The following is a 15,610-nucleotide window of genomic DNA, read 5'->3' on the forward strand; positions in this document are numbered from 1 at the left end:
GTTTTTCTGGACTTCCAACATGCCAAGCTCATTCCCACCTCAGGGCCTTTGCATCTGCTGTGCCTGCTGCCTGGAATGCTTTTTCCTTCACATTCATATGTCATTCAGCCGTCAGCTTCTCAGATCTGACCAAGCCCTTCTCTGATCACCAAGGCTAAAACCTCAACACCATCAACCTAATATTTTATATCTCTTTAACTACTTTATCATAATCTATTTTTTTCCTGCATTGTTCTTTTTACTTCTCTGCCTAGAATTGGTCCTTTTCCCATATATGACTTGCTTATGCACTTACGCATTTGTTGATTGTCTGTCTATCCCACTACAATGTAAGCTCTGTAAAGACAGAAAATTTGTCTATTTTGTTTCTGAACTAGAGCAAGATTGCCTGGATGTGAATTCCCAGTTTGAATTTGAACTCACTATGCCGCTGTGTGACCTTGAGCATATTACTTCACCTCTCTGGGCTTCAGTTTCCTCATTGGTAAAATGGGATAATAAATAGTATCTAATTTATGGGTTTATTGTGTGTATTGAATGCCAAGTGCTTAGAACAGTGACTGGAACAGAGTAAAAAATATATAAATGATGATTAGAGTGATGGTGGTGATAACGATAATTAATATTTTAATCATTTTCATCCTCACCACCCGGAACGGGGCTCCTGGACATATTAGGGATATTTTTGGAATGAATGAATGAATGAGTGAATGAATGAATGAGTGGGTGAAGGACACCCTCCCTAAGGCCCCACTGTGGGGGCGCGCTGGGCTGGGATCACTTGGGGCTGACCTGGAACCGCAGGATGATGGTCCAGACCAGCCCCAGGGTCAGGCGGTGGTTCCCGTCCACGATGTCGTGCGAGCCCACGTTCTCCAGGTGCACGCGTTGCTCCTTCAGGAACTGCAGTGCCTTGTCCACGTTTTCCAGCGAGTGGATCCTCATGCGACCGCGCGTGGGCCTTGGCTAGGGCGGCAGGGGTGCCGGGAGACCCAGGGCCTGGCCAAGAGCACGGTGCCCTCGGCCCCACCCCGTCCAAAGAGGCCCGCCCCATAGCCACGCCCCCGGATGTCCAAGAACGGCCACGCCCCTTCAGTCTTACCAAAGACCCAGGACCCCAATCCTTCTACAGAAGCCCCGCCCCTTCCCCGAGCCAGACCTTTTCAAGAATCAAGTCCTGTCATGGTTTCAAGTTCCTGGCCCCGCCCCTTCCCCTGAAGCTCCACCTCTGATAACCACACCACTTATCACGAAGCCCCGCCCCCCACCTGCAGCCATAGTCCCACCCCTTCCATTGGATCTCTACCCCAGACCACCAACGTTTTGCCACTAGTTCCATGGCCACACCCCTCACTGCCTCCCTTTCCCGGGCTCCTGCCTGGAGCCACGCCCATTCCCACCGAGCCCCCGCCCTACCCCAGGATCTCCCCTTATTTATAGCTCTATTCCTTCCAACGGCGTTTGTTCCTGTTCTATAGCCATGCCCCTCACGGCTTCCTGAGTTCCAGGCTCTGATCCTTTAATGAATCCCTAGCTCCATCAGAATCCTACCCTTTGCGATGAAGCCCCATCCAAGCCCAGAAATACAACTGCAACCCATACAACAAGCCGCACCCATACAAGAGTCCCTTCTGGTCCCCCAGACTTCCACCACCGAGGCCCCCCCCTTCCGATGACAACCGCACCCTCTTCCACAGACCCCCTGCAACAGAGTTCTGCTCCTGTTTTCAAGCCGTGCCCCTTGCTAGCGCACTAGCCAGGCCGGTCCCTTCCAATAAAGCTCTGCCTTCTGGAGCCCCATCCCTTCCGACAGAGCCCCACCCAAGTCCAGAGTCCGGTCCCGAACCATGGCCCTCAAGTTCAACAGAATCTGACTTCTGTTCCAAGCCACGGCGCCAGGATCCTCACAACCAAGCTCCACCCCCGAGCCATAGCCTCGCCCACCAGAAAGGAGGGGCCTCTTAGCACCCCGCCCTCCTAGGACGCTCCACCCAGCCATTAGGCAGGCCCTGGTGGTTGCCCAGCTGGAGACCCCAAGGCCACCCGCTTCCCCCAGCCCCTCCGGCCCCCTCACCAGCTGCTCCCCGGACAGCACTTCCAGGAGCCGTGTGAGCACGAAGCCGTCCCGGAGGTCGGCATAGAGGTCCCCGATGTGGCAGCCGACGCGGGCGAGGTGCGAGTTCACCCACTTGGTGAAGGTTTTCTTCTGCACGGCCTCCCGCTCATCTGAAGGAGAGGCCCCGATGAGCCCCCGCCTACCCCGCGACCTCCCCCTTCCAGCTTCACCCCAGACCTCCACCGCCCAGCCAAACACTGTTCAGCCCAGCTCCCTGCAACAATCAGGTCTTTACAAAGCAAGCGGCTTCTACCTGGGACGCCATCCACTCCCCTCCGCTCCCCATCTGAAGACAGCCTCCCAGGCCTTTCAAGTTTCCCCGAGACACCACTTCTTCAGGAAGCCTTCCCTGTTTCCTACCCTCGTCTGCTCTGTTATTTGAGCGCCTACTGTGTGCCCTGCGCTGTTCTAGGCTCTGAATACAGGCAGAACCCTTCCGTCAGAGTTCAGTTTAGTGGGGGCACAAATAATACACTAGGGAGCCATGGAAGGTTAAGGAGGAGGAGAGACAGGATTAGAGTTGTGTTTCAGGAATATCTCTGGCTGCTGTGGAGAGCGTGGATCACCAGGCAAGAATGGCAGCTGGGAGCCCAGGGAGGAGACTGGGGGAAGGGACCCAAGAGAGGGAGGATCAGGCTGGACGAGGGCAGAGCTGTGGGCACAGGAGAAGGGGACATATTAGAGAGTTATCTAGAGATGAAAAAGTAAGACCTGGTAACTGACAGGCTGTGGGGGATGAAGAGGAAGGAATATGCTAGACTGAATGCTCCCTAAGCGCAGAAACCATGTCTCCCCCTCTGCAGTAGTTGGACTGCCACCGCATTTCCCACATCCCTAGGGTGAAGAGTAGGCATGTGACTACCAGAGGGAGAGGAAGAATGTGTGCAACTTCTGCCTCACTTGCTTACAAAGAGATTGGGGGACCAGCCTGGTGGCGTAGCGGTTAAGCTCACACGCTCCACTTCGGCGGCCCCGGGTTCGCAGGTTCGGATCCCGGACACTGACCTATGCACTGCTCATTAAGCCATGCTGTGATAGCATCCCATATACAAAATAGAGGAAGATGGGCACGGATGTTAGCTCAGGACTAATCTTCCTCAGCAAAAAAGAGGAAGATTGGCAACCCATGCTAGCTTAGGGCCAATCTTCCTCACCAAAAAAAAAAAAAACAAAAGAAAGAAAGAAATTGTTTGGGACCTCTTTCACTACCTTTCTTTAAAATAACCTTTAGTATGAGCTATAATTCACATACTTTGAAAGTCACCCTTTTAAAATGTAAATTCAGGGGCCAGCTCAGTGGCGCAAGTGGTTAAGTGCGTGCGCTCCGCTGCGGTGGCCCGGGATTCGCCGGTTTGGATCCCGGGCACGCACTGATGCACCGCTTGTTAAGCCATGCTGCGGCAGCATCCCATATAAAGTAGAGGAAGATAGGCACGGATGTTAGCCCAGGGCCAATCTTCCTCAGCAAAAAAGAGGAGGAGTGGCATTGGATGTTAGCTCAAGTCTGGTCTTCCTCACACACACAAAAATAAAATAAAATGTAAATTTAGTGGTTTTCAGTATACTCACAGAGTTGTGTGACCATCACCACTATCTAATATCAGAACATTTTCATCACCCCAAAAAGAAACCCTGTACCCATTAGCAGTCCCTCCTCATTCCCCGCTTCTCTCCGCCCTAGGAAACCATTAATGTATTTTCTGTCACTATGGATTTACCTATTCTGGACATTTCATATAAATGGAATCATACAATATATGGCCTTTTGTGTGTCTGGATTCTTTCACTTAGCATAATGTTTTCAAGGTTCATCCATGTGTGGCATATATCAGTACTGTGTTCCTTTTTATGACCAAATAATATTCCATTGCATGGATATACCATATTTTACTTATCTATTCATCCATTGATGGACATTTGGGTTGTTTCCACTGTTTGGCTATTATGAAAAATGCTGCTATGAACATTCCGGTACAAGTTTTTGTGTGGACACATGTTTTCGATTATCTTAAGTATATACCTGGGAATGGAATGACTGGCTCATATGCTAACTCTATGTTTAACCTTTTGAGGAACTGCCAGACTGTTTTCTAAAGTGGCTACATTATTTTACATTCCCACCAGCAACAGACGAGGGCTCCAGCTTCCCCACATCCTCGCCACCGCTTGTTATTTTCCGGTTTTTTGATATCCTAGTGGGTGTGAAGTGGTATCTCACTGTGGTTTTGATTTGCATTTCCCTAATGATTAATGACGTTCAGCATCTTGTCACATGCTTATTGGGCATTTATATTGTTTCTTTGCAGAAATATCTATGCAAATCCTTTGCCCATTTTTTAATTGGGTTACTTGTCTTTTTATTATCTGTACTACCTTTGCAACTCCCTGGGAATCTATAATTATTTCATAATTTAAAGTTTTACCAAAAAAGGAAGCTGTTGCCTGGCCTTCTTCCCTCCTCCCCCGACTCCCACAAGCTTGAACACCAAGGTCCACAGAGCACAGGATGGGAGAAAGAACCCGGAATCCGCCCCAACTACTCAGCGTGGAGCCTCCCTGCGAACTAGGCTGCTCATCTAGGGACTGTCCAGGAGGGAGAAGTAAGTTTCTGTCTCCTTTAAGCCACTGTATTGTTGGGTCTCTTTGTTACAGCAGCTTAGGCTGTACAGATACTGTTCGCATTTCATTACTAAATAATTTAGTAATCACACTTTTAAGTTTCCTATCAGTGCAGGAATCAAGATGTGTATTCCCAGTCTATTTCCCTTCTTAGCCGTTTGAAATCTCCCAATACTTTCTTTTTTCATAAAATTTACCTTTTGTAACATTATAAAATACTCCATTTGACTCTAGCAGTAGAAAATATACACTCACTGACCTGTATTTTTTTTTACTTCAAATTAGATCTTGAATGTTTACCTCTATTTTGAAAGTAAATATGCAGAAACCAACAGTGAATCCAAATGACATATCTTGTTTGTTTACATGTGGTTTTTGTGTTGTTTGGATGGGATGGGGACCTGCGTGAACACATGATCATCTATCACACACGAGGAAGTAATGACAGAAAAGACGTAGAATTGGGGATTTGGTTATTCCGCCTTCCAACGGCCAATGCCCAGGCCCAAGAGCAGATTTTGGCCAATGCTGAAGACAAAGTGGGACGTCAGTGCATCCCCATAGTGGTGTCAAAATGAGGACAACTAGATTCAGTCCTGCCTGTATGGGTGACCAGCTGTGTCACTTCGAGAGGTCATCTCTTCTCTTTGGGCCTCTATTTTCTCATTTGCAATATGAGGGGTTTGGGCTCCATCAGGGTTTCTTCCTTGGGTTCTGGGGGACCCTGGGTATCATGCTTGGAGGACAGGGATCCATGAGATTATTTTTTATTTTGTAATTTCATTTCGATGATCCCCAAAGAAAATTAATAGAAACACATCCTGGACCATCTGGATGGCGACTTCACAAAGGACTATGCCGCGAGATCTCGGGTTTTGTGATTACAACCCTGTTAGCAGGGAGCTGGGGTCCAGAACTGAAATGCCCACAGGGGCCAGGCAGGCTCTGAACTGTAGAGAACTAGGCCCTCCTAAAAGGGGGCAGCGGCCACACAGCCCCTGTGACTGGGGCCTCCCAGGAACGGAGGCCCAGTGTTGCCATATCACGTGATATTCCATGAGGAGCCAAAAATCTGGATTTTTTTAAAGACAAAATATCCCTATTTTTAAATGTTAGCAACTGATTTATGCTTTTATAAAACACAGTGGGGGTGAAATCAAATGTCTCCGAGTGCCACTTCTGCAATGAGGTGACACTGAATGTTGACGGTGTTGGTGAGCATGTCTGGCTACCCTGCGGGGTGTCTTTCATTTGCCCCTCTGGGGCCACCTCCACTCTTTTGCACCTGCTCTGGGCCCAGGCAGGCTGGCCAGTGTGGACTGTATGAATGGGCTCCCCAGCTCTCAAAGGCCTCAGACTTTCGGTTGAGTTTGGCTAGCATGAGATGAGAGGAGAGAGGAAGGACTGAGGAATTTATTCTCTCCCTGTCTGACTAGCCTCTGGCAGTGCCTGGTTCCTCTCCCCTCTCTCCCCTCTCCCCACTCCCTGCCCCACCCCAGTCCCTGGGGGTCTCCACTGCCCTGGTAGGTTCCCATACCCCTGCTCACACCTCTGTAAATAGTCCCTTCATTAAACTCTCCTCAATTTTACCCCTTTGGAGGGGCTATCTGCTTCCTGCCAGGACTCCAGCTGGCACAGACACCTTTGGGTTGTCAAGACTCCAAGCCAAAAATAACAATTGTCCTACCTCTGCCATTGTGCTCATATTGAGTTATTTTACCATTTATATCTTCTTCTCCACTGTGGTAACTGCCAATCACAAGTGAAATACATTTCCTTAGTACAAGACTTTCATTTATTCCTATCTTTAATACATTGATAGTCATAGAGCAGAGGAATAACCATTCTTTTATCCATTACTGGTTAAGGATAAAAGGATATAGAGATATATAAATGATATTGTTGGCTACTGATCTGGGAAAAGTTGGGAAGCTAGAGAATACCAAGCACTGGTAGAAATGTGGGAATATCGTAACCCTCATGCCTGCTGGTGGGAGGTATAGACTGGGGCAGCCATTCTGAAAGCCACGTGAGTCCAATTAAATTACTGCATACCCCCATGACCCAGCAATTCTTCCTCTATGTATATGTCCCCAAAATTTTTTCATACTGGTTCACAGAAGCATGTACGAAGATGTTCAGTGCAGTGCTATTTGGGGGGGAGGGTGGGTGGGGGCAGATTCAGGGTTGGAGACAGGCTGGTGTCCATCACTGGGAAAGGTGAGTGCACCCTTGAATTCCAAGCACACCATCAGTTCCATGCATCAGCTAGAAGCAACAGATTAGATGGAAACAGAGCTACATGGATGAGTGGCATAGTGCTGAATAACGCAAAAAATGCCCTCTAGAACATGATAAAACCTGTGTCAGTCAGCAATACCTGCATGCACAAACCCATACACATAAGGCTCCCAGATTTATGACAAAGTGACACTGCAGTTCAGGAAGGAAAGGAGAGTCTTTTCAATAAATGGAGGTGAGTCAACTGGATATCCACATGGGGGATAAAAATGAACCCTGACACACACTGTACACAACAATAAATATGATAAATATCATTTGGCTTAGAAGTCTCAACGTGAAAGAAACACACTAAAGCTTTTAGAAGAAAATATCAAAGAATATCTCCATGATCTTAGAGTAGGCAAAGATTTCTTAAAGAAGACACAAAGTGTTATCTATACAGGAAATAATTATTAAATAATTATCAAAGTAGATTACATTTAAATTAAAACATATTGTTCATCAAAAGGTAACATTAAGAGGATGAAAAGACAAGCCACACAGTGGGAGAAAATATTCACAACACATGTGTCTGACCAAAGACTGGTACCCAGAATATACAAGAACTCCTGCAAAACAACTGGAAAAAGGTGGGAAAATTAATAGGAAATGGGCAAAAGATGTGAATGGGCACTTCACAGGAGGAGATTGAAATAGTCAATAAACATCTGCAAAGGTGGTTCATCTCATTAGTTGTTATTAATCATTGGGAAAATGCAAATGAAAACCACAGCAGAATGCACACCCTCCAGAATGGCTAAAATGAAAAAGACTGGCCATACCAAGAGTCGGATGTCTAGCAAATGAATCACTCATCCACTGCTGGAGGGAATGTGAAATGATGCAAAATGGAAGTTTCTACTAAAGGTAGATATACACCTACCCTATGGTCCAACAATTTCACTCCTGAGTCGGTAGAAGGCACTAGAAATGAGCGCTTCTGCCCACAAAAAAACACGTACTAGAAAGTTTAGAGCAGCAATAGTTCGTAATAGTTTAGTTTGTAATTGTGTGTAATACTAGTAATTCCGAGTTTATAACAGTTTAGTTTGGGGTAGCCCTAATTCAGCAGCAACCCAAACGTTCATCAACAGGTGAATGAATGAGCTATGGCATGTTCACACCATGGAATACTATACAGCAATGAGAAGGAACAGCCTACACCCCAGGTAGATAGGGGTGAAGTTCACAAGCAGAGTGTTGAGTGAAAGCAGCCAGACACAAAAGGAGACACACAGCATGATTCCATTCATATATAGTTCAAACACTTGCAGCGTGAATCTACAGCGTTAGAAGTCAGGAGAGGGGGCCAGCCCAATGGTGCAGTGATTAAGTTTGTGAGTTCCTCTTCGGTGGCGGGGGGTACACCTGTTCGGATCCTGGGCGCAGACCTACTTACGGCTCATCAAGCCATGCGGAGGTGGCTTCCCATATAGAAGAGCTACAACTCTACAACTATGATACACAACTATGTACCAGGGCCTTGGAGAGAAAAAAGGCAAAAAGAGAAAGACTGGCAACAGATGTTAGCTCAGGGCCAATCTTCCTCAAAAAAAAAGAAGTCAGGAGAGTGTTTCCACCTGGGATGTAGCGAGAGCGAGGCGGCCCAAGGAGGGCTTCTCTGGGGCGCTCATATTCTGTTTCCTGATTTGGGTCCTGGTTACAAGAGAGTGCTCATTTGTGGAAGTGCTGGACACTCATGATTTATCTGCCTTTCTGTAGGCATGTAACATTTTAATAAAGAGTTAAAATATAGGTATACATGCACGCTAATTAGCAATGCACATTTTGCAAAGTCATCCACGTGCAAAGGAAAAGATTTGCATTAAAACTATCAGAATGGTTGCCTATAGGGGAGAAGGCATTGGTGTGAGATATGGGAATAAAAGAGAAAAAAGAACAGATAAAGAGGAGAGGGGCCTTACACAAACTGATGATGACAGCAAGCCACAAACTGTGGAATGTGATTAAGGGAACTCTCTGAGCATGAGATTCAGGTGACTTTTTTTTTTTTTTTGGTGAGGAAGATTGGCCCTGAGCTAACATCTGTTGCCAATCTTCCTCTTTTTGCTTGAGGAAGACTGTCACTGAGCTAACGTCTTTGCCCATTTTCCACTATTTTGTATGTGCGACGCTGCCACAGCATGGCTTGATGAGCTGTATGTAGGTGCACGCCCAGGATCCGGGTCCACGAACCCCAGGCCACCGCTGAAGCACAGTGTGTGGACTTAACCACTATGTCATGGGGCTGGCCCCTAACTTTTTTTTTATTGAGGTATAATTGACACAACATTATATTAGTTTCAGGTGTAACAACGTAGACAATTTTTTTAAATGTCTTCATGCAAGAACATGTTATGGAGGACTCTGCTCAAAGGTTTGGTCTTAGTTGGAATAGGGAAAAACCATGAGAGAAGTGGGCAAAGGGATGCAAAAGAAAATGCACCCTAGTGGTCTACGTCATATTAGCATTTTGAGCAGCAACATCGTTCTAGCAGCATAGCAGCATCCGGAAGTTACTGTTAAGCTGAACGTTACTGGCTTTGTGGTTTGGGTCTGGAGTCAATACAATGCGTTTTAGCTGCAGAGAACTGTAGACATAAGAGATATAAACAGAGTTGTGTGTTTGTGTGCATTTAAGAAAACTATAGTTATAATAATTTAAGTAGACACGGGAAATGTATGAGAATTTTTTTTCTTAAAGGGGATCCCTACATTTCTCTGCACTCAAGATGCCATCTGAGGTGTCCAGGGCTGATGTTCTCTGAGACAGTGGTTCCACGAGTTGAAGAGTCCTTGATCTTCACGTTACCACATCCCACCTCTGCTTAAAATCATACCATAGCTCCCCAGTGACCTGACGCCCTTCATCATGGCCAACAAGGCCCTCTAAGATCTGGCTCCTTTTGGCTCCTCTCCCATCATCAAGTACTGACCACCTCACTCAAGCCTCTCCCAACTTCTGGAGGTCTTGCATACGCGGTTCCCTCTACCTGGAATATTCTTCCCCTCTCCACCCCAGAGTTCACTCCTATTCATCCTTTAGGCCTCAGCTTAGGCATCTCCCCCTTCAGGAAGCCCTCTGACTCTCTAGACTGGATCAGGCACCTCATCTGGCCTCCAACAGCCCCTGGGCTTCCCCATCACAGCCCTCTGCCTGTGCCTCCCCCAGCCTGGCCCTGACGCCTCTGGGTCATCACTCTCTGGCCGAATCTAACTCTCCCACTGGACTGGGAGCCCTGCGGGGACAGGACCGGGGCCAGCTCAGTCACCGTTATGTCCCTCATATTGTCCAGCACAGGCCAGGGCCAGAGCAGGCACTGAATAAATATTTGTGGATGAAATAATAAATTCTAGAGTTCTAAGTTGATATATTTCCAAGTTTTTAAGGCTCTAAGAGTCTAAAAATACAATTTTAACTTTCCATGAGTATATGTTTATATCATTCTAGGTTCCTAAATCAGAGGAAGCTGGCAATCCAAGGGTTGAATCCGGTTCATAGTTTGTGGCACATACAGATTTTTTTTTAATTGGGAAATTGCAGGTGAGCATCAGAGCTCGCAACTTTGGGCCCTCATTTCCCCATGGCTAGAGCTGGTGACCAGGGCTCTGTTCTCCGGTTGATCATGGCCCCCAGCCCACTCACTGATTTATGTCACCTGCTTCCCAAGACGCCCTTGAGTTTGACACAACTACTTGACATCTTATAATTATAAAGTTCCAGGGCCGGCCCCGTGGCTTAGCGGTTAAGTGCACGCGCTCCGCTACTGGCGGCCCGGGTTTGGATCCCGGGTGCGCACCGACGCACCGCTTCTCCGGCCATGCTGAGGCCACGTCCCACATACACCAACTAGAAGGATGTGCAGCTATGACATACAACTATCTACTGGGGCTTTGGGGGAAAATAAATAAATAAATAAAATTATTTAAAAAATAAAAAATAAAAAAAAATAAAGTTCCAAAAATCTTAGTATCAAAGATCCCATGATTGTCAAATGCCAAGTTACTAAAATCCTGAGATTTTGAAGGAATTGATTCTGACTTTAGGGTTTTAAGATTTCATGATTATAACAATCTATAGTTTATAACACTCCACGTTTCTGAGATGTTAGGGCCCCAAGCATCAAAGGTACTAAGGGTCTGATGTTTTTAAAGGCGTAAGGCTTATGATTATGAAGTTACACATCTCTGAAGGTTCTCTAGGTCTTTGCTCATAAAGTTTTAATGCTTCTGAGGTGCTAAGCCCTACCAATATAAAGGTTTAAGGTTTAAGGTCTTAAGGTTTAAGGGTCTACAATTCCAAAGGTCTAAGCTTCTAAGATTCTATAACTACATAGTTCTCTGTGTTTTGCTTATATTGTTCTAAAACATCCAAGCTGGTGACCAACCATCCCCACTGACCCAAGACTGAGGATTTCAGGGCCAAAAGCAGGAAGGTTTGGTCATTCTATCTTAAAGTTCTCAGGATCCACATTTCTTATCTGAAATTCTAAAGCTTTAGGATTATAAAGCCCTGAGAATTTATGTGTATTAGAGTTTAGGTTTCTAAGGGTCTAAGATCCTAGGGGCCAATGATTAAAATTTCTAAGGCCTACGATTATAAAGTTCTATGTTTCCAAGAATCTCCGTTTCTAAAGTCTCAGGTTCGAAGAATCTCTGAGTCTGACATTCCAAGGTCCGAAGAGCCGATGTTTCAGCATTTTGGGATGCTGAGGAAGTATGCTTATGAAGTTCCACATTTCTGGGATTGTACATTTCTAAGGTTCTAGGCTGCCCTGCCCCATACAGCAGCCGCAAGCTATATGTGGCTATTTCCATTTAAATTAATTAAAACTAAATAAAACTAGAAATTCAGTCCCTCAAGGAGCGCTGGCCACATTTCGAGTGCTCACAGCCACAAGTACTAGCATATTGGACACCACAGATAGAGGACATTTTTCCATCATCATGGAAAGTTCTGTTGGACAGTGCTGGTCTCAAGATGCAAGTTCTGGGTGTCTGTAACGCTCTCCCATCCTCCAGGCCATCAAGGTTCTCAGGCACTGAGATACACAGACATCATCCCGGCTGCCCCCTCCACACCCTCCTCCCACCCCAGCCCTCCTCCAGGTACCTGCCAAGGCCTTGATCCGGGAGCACTCAAAGAGCGAGGCGGCTACAGTGGAGGCAGCAGGCTGCTCCCGCTCCCAGCCCCGATCCGGACTCTCCCAGCGGGCTGCAGGGTTGTTGTTGTTAGGGGCCAGCAGGCCCTCCATGTTGTCCACTTCCCCTGGTACCTGCGCCATCAGGGAAGGTGAGGCCTGGGGACCGGCAGAGGCAGGTTAGGGCTGGAAACAGGGCCTGAGCTCAGAGGTCCCAATTCTAACAGCCACTGACTGTGAGTCCTGTCCCCTCTCTCGCCCTCAGTTTTCCTGTCTTCAAAGTGGACATGATAATAATGACAATAATGTTCACTCAGACCACTTCATACCTGACTTAGCACCTGGCACAGGGTAGGGGCTCGGCAAATTGTCACTGTTATTATTGTTAGAATGATAACATTGTTATCAACAGAACTCTATAATGCAGTAATAACAAAAATTAATATTTCTTGAGCACTTGCACTGTGCTCAGTACTTATATACATTATCTTAATTCCCACAAATTTAGATCCCTAAAGATAGGCTATTATTAGGCCTATTTTACAGAGGAGGAAATTGAGGCACAGAGGGGTTAATTCACTTGCCCAAGGTCACACAGCTAATGAGGAGCCAGGATTCAAACATAGACTCTGTGATTCAATGATTGCATTAACGGCCCAGTTCTTCATCCTTATAGCCACACCCTTTGCCACATAGCTCTTCAGTGTTCTCCTACTGTGAGGGGGGGGAAGGGGTGGAAGAGTCAGGTAGGGGGACACGTCCCACCCCTTGACTTTAGGTTTGGCCACACGACTTGCTTTGACCAACAGAATGAGCTGGCAGTGCAGTGAGTTCTGAGCCTAGGACTCCAGAGGCCTTGCATGTTTCTGCTTGCTCGTGACTGTAGCCATGAGAAAAACACAGCTAGGCTAGTCCAGGTCCAAGGTCCAGTCATTCAGGCCACGGCCAGCTAGAGCAGCCAAGAGTCAACATCCCCCTCCCCATCTGAACATGCGAATCAGCCCAGATGAGCCCAGCTAAGTCATGACCTCACACTCAATGCTAAATAAATGCTTAGTGTTTTAAGACACTGAGTTCGGGGGTGGTTTCTTATACAGCATTATTGTGCCAATAGCTAACTGAGATATTGTCTGACTCCAGAGCTATGTTCTAGAACACTGCCAGATTGTACATAGGAAGTTTAACAACACATCAGATACATCTCCTCCACCTTCCGGAACCCCAGGCCTGATTGTAAGACTAAGAAAGGAGAGAACAGGGAGAAAATCAGTGTCCCCCTTCTCAAAAGATTCAGACAGTTGCCAACCCACCAGATTTTAGGAAGGCAGGATCTAGGTCTTGGTCAGTGTAGTGGAGATTGTCCCTTTTGGAGGACACTCCAAAATCCATTGTTATTTTTCCCTTCTTCCAAGGAAAGCTGTAGTGGACACATGACTACCTACCACTGTGTGACCTTAGCCAAGTCACTTCCCCTCTCTGGGCCTCAGTTGGTACATCTGTAAAATGGTAATGATAATCGTACCCATTTCCTAGGGGTGTCTCAAGATGAAATGAGTTAACAATGCAGGGAACATGGTATCCAGTATACAGCAAGCCCTCAATACATGATCCTGGCTCTTATCATTCATCCTCTGGTCACATATCTTAGCGAATCAAAGTGTCTGTGCTGGAGTCAGAACTGAATTCAAGTCCTGCTTTATTCTTGCTGTATCTTTAATCCATATCGTTAACTTGGCCTCTCTGTGCCTCAGTTTCCCTCCCCGTCAAATGGTGAGCAGAACTGTTTCCTCAATGGAGGACACGGGGATGGGGAGGCGCTGAGCACTTGGTGAGCTCCGGGTCAGTCCGGCCGGGGAACAGCCCTGGCCATTACGCGACTGAATGGGGAAGGCGGGGAGAAGAAGGCTGCGGTGGCGGTGGAAGGGGTGTCCCGCGGCTGCCCGCGCGAGGCTGGGGATGGGATGGCAGGCTTTAACCCTTCCAAGGCCGGGCCTCTCTCTCCCTGCAGTCTAGTCACCGTTCCCAAGGAGGGGCCCTGGGGAGGACAAGGCCTGGGTGGAAGACCCACGCATGGCGCGGAGGTTGGACTGGGTTGAGGGATGGGGGCTCATTCCGAGCTCGCCCCTCCGCCTCCCCTGCAGCCGGGGAGACCTGGGGGCTCAGGCCGTGCTCACGGCGCGCGGGGGAGGGATGCTCGGGCAGGTGGGGGATGCTGCAGGGAGGGGCTATCCGCCCCCACGCCGCTCACCTGGGCCCCGCGGCCGCGGGTACCGCCGTCCCCGCTGCTCGCCGCGCCCGACCGCCCTCCTCGTCGGCGTCCGTGGCCCGGCCCGGCCCGGCCCGGCTCCGCTCGGCCCCGTCGGCCCCGCCGCTCGGCCAGATCCGCATGCGCCGCCGCCGCCGCGCCTCCCCGCTCGCGCGGCCGCCGCGCTCGGCGCGCCCCCGGGACCCCCTCCCGCCCGCCGGCCCCGCCGCCCCGGCCGCCTGCGGCGCGGGCCCACGCGCGGTCACACACCCGGCCACGGCGTGTAATACACAGCTGCGCTCGCGGGGGCCCCCCACGGGGTCACACACTCCCACGCTGGGTCACATACAGCGTCACAAACAGTATCCACATCCACACACTCACACCGTGTCACCCCCTCATATGGGGTCACACAGGGTCAAACATTCAAACTCACAGGCAGTCACACACATGCTCACACTGGGTCCCACACCGGCACAGTGCCCGACAGCATCACACACTGTGACACACTCAAATAGTGCCACCATCATCCACATGGTGTCACACAGACACACATCTGTCACACACTGTTGCACAGTCACTCTCATGGGGTCACAAAGAGTGACTCACACATCATACCTGGCTTCACAATCACACAGTGTCACCCACTTTTACACACTCGAATTTGTCACATCCGTCACACACACATGGGGATCACACATGCTGCACTGTCACACACTCTTACATCACATAGAGGAGGTCACAAATAGCACCACAACAGTAACACCCACAGCCACACACTCAAGGGGGTCACAGTGTCACACATCCTTACATGACACATGCAGTGTCACACACTGTCACAGTCTAATACAGTCACACACTCCCGTATAACACATCTTACACATCCCACACCATAGCCCCCAACATCATGGATGCATACAGCATCACAGACTGACACACAGTGTCACCCACAGTGTCACCACAAGGTCACACAAGAACAGCGTCAATGCTTGCCAGACGTGGTGTCACAGTCTCACACTGTAACACGGTGTTACACACAGAGAATGGCACATGGTGTCACTCACAATCATGCTCTCCCTTGGGCTTACAGAGTCACACAGGGTCCCGCGGACACATAGACACGCAGTGACACAGTGTCCCATACACCTATATACCCACATTGCCCTCCCTCACTTTCCCCTTTGCAGCTTCCAGGAGGCCCTGGGC

The 15,610-nt window shown here is 48.4% G+C and overlaps 1 protein-coding gene across 1 annotated transcript in view; it reads right to left on the reverse strand.

Annotated features, from left to right (window-relative positions):
- Positions 1–12,317, reverse strand: part of SPTBN4 (spectrin beta, non-erythrocytic 4) — a 70,253-nt gene extending 57,936 nt beyond the window's left edge. Inside the window, exons 1-3 of the mRNA XM_087421734.1 lie at positions 12,132–12,317; positions 2,075–2,226; positions 793–966 (exon numbers count right to left, since the gene is read on the reverse strand). Of these exons, the coding sequence (XP_087277860.1) occupies positions 793–966; positions 2,075–2,226; positions 12,132–12,303 (498 nt within the window). The 5' untranslated portion in view covers positions 12,304–12,317. The remainder of the gene's footprint in view (positions 1–792; positions 967–2,074; positions 2,227–12,131) is intronic.
- Positions 12,318–15,610: the final 3,293 nt, after the last annotated feature.

The sequence above is a fragment of the Ceratotherium simum genome, chromosome 33, assembly GCF_057802395.1.
Source record: "Ceratotherium simum simum isolate JZ-2026a chromosome 33, ASM5780239v1, whole genome shotgun sequence".
Lineage (NCBI taxonomy): Eukaryota > Metazoa > Chordata > Mammalia > Perissodactyla > Rhinocerotidae > Ceratotherium > Ceratotherium simum.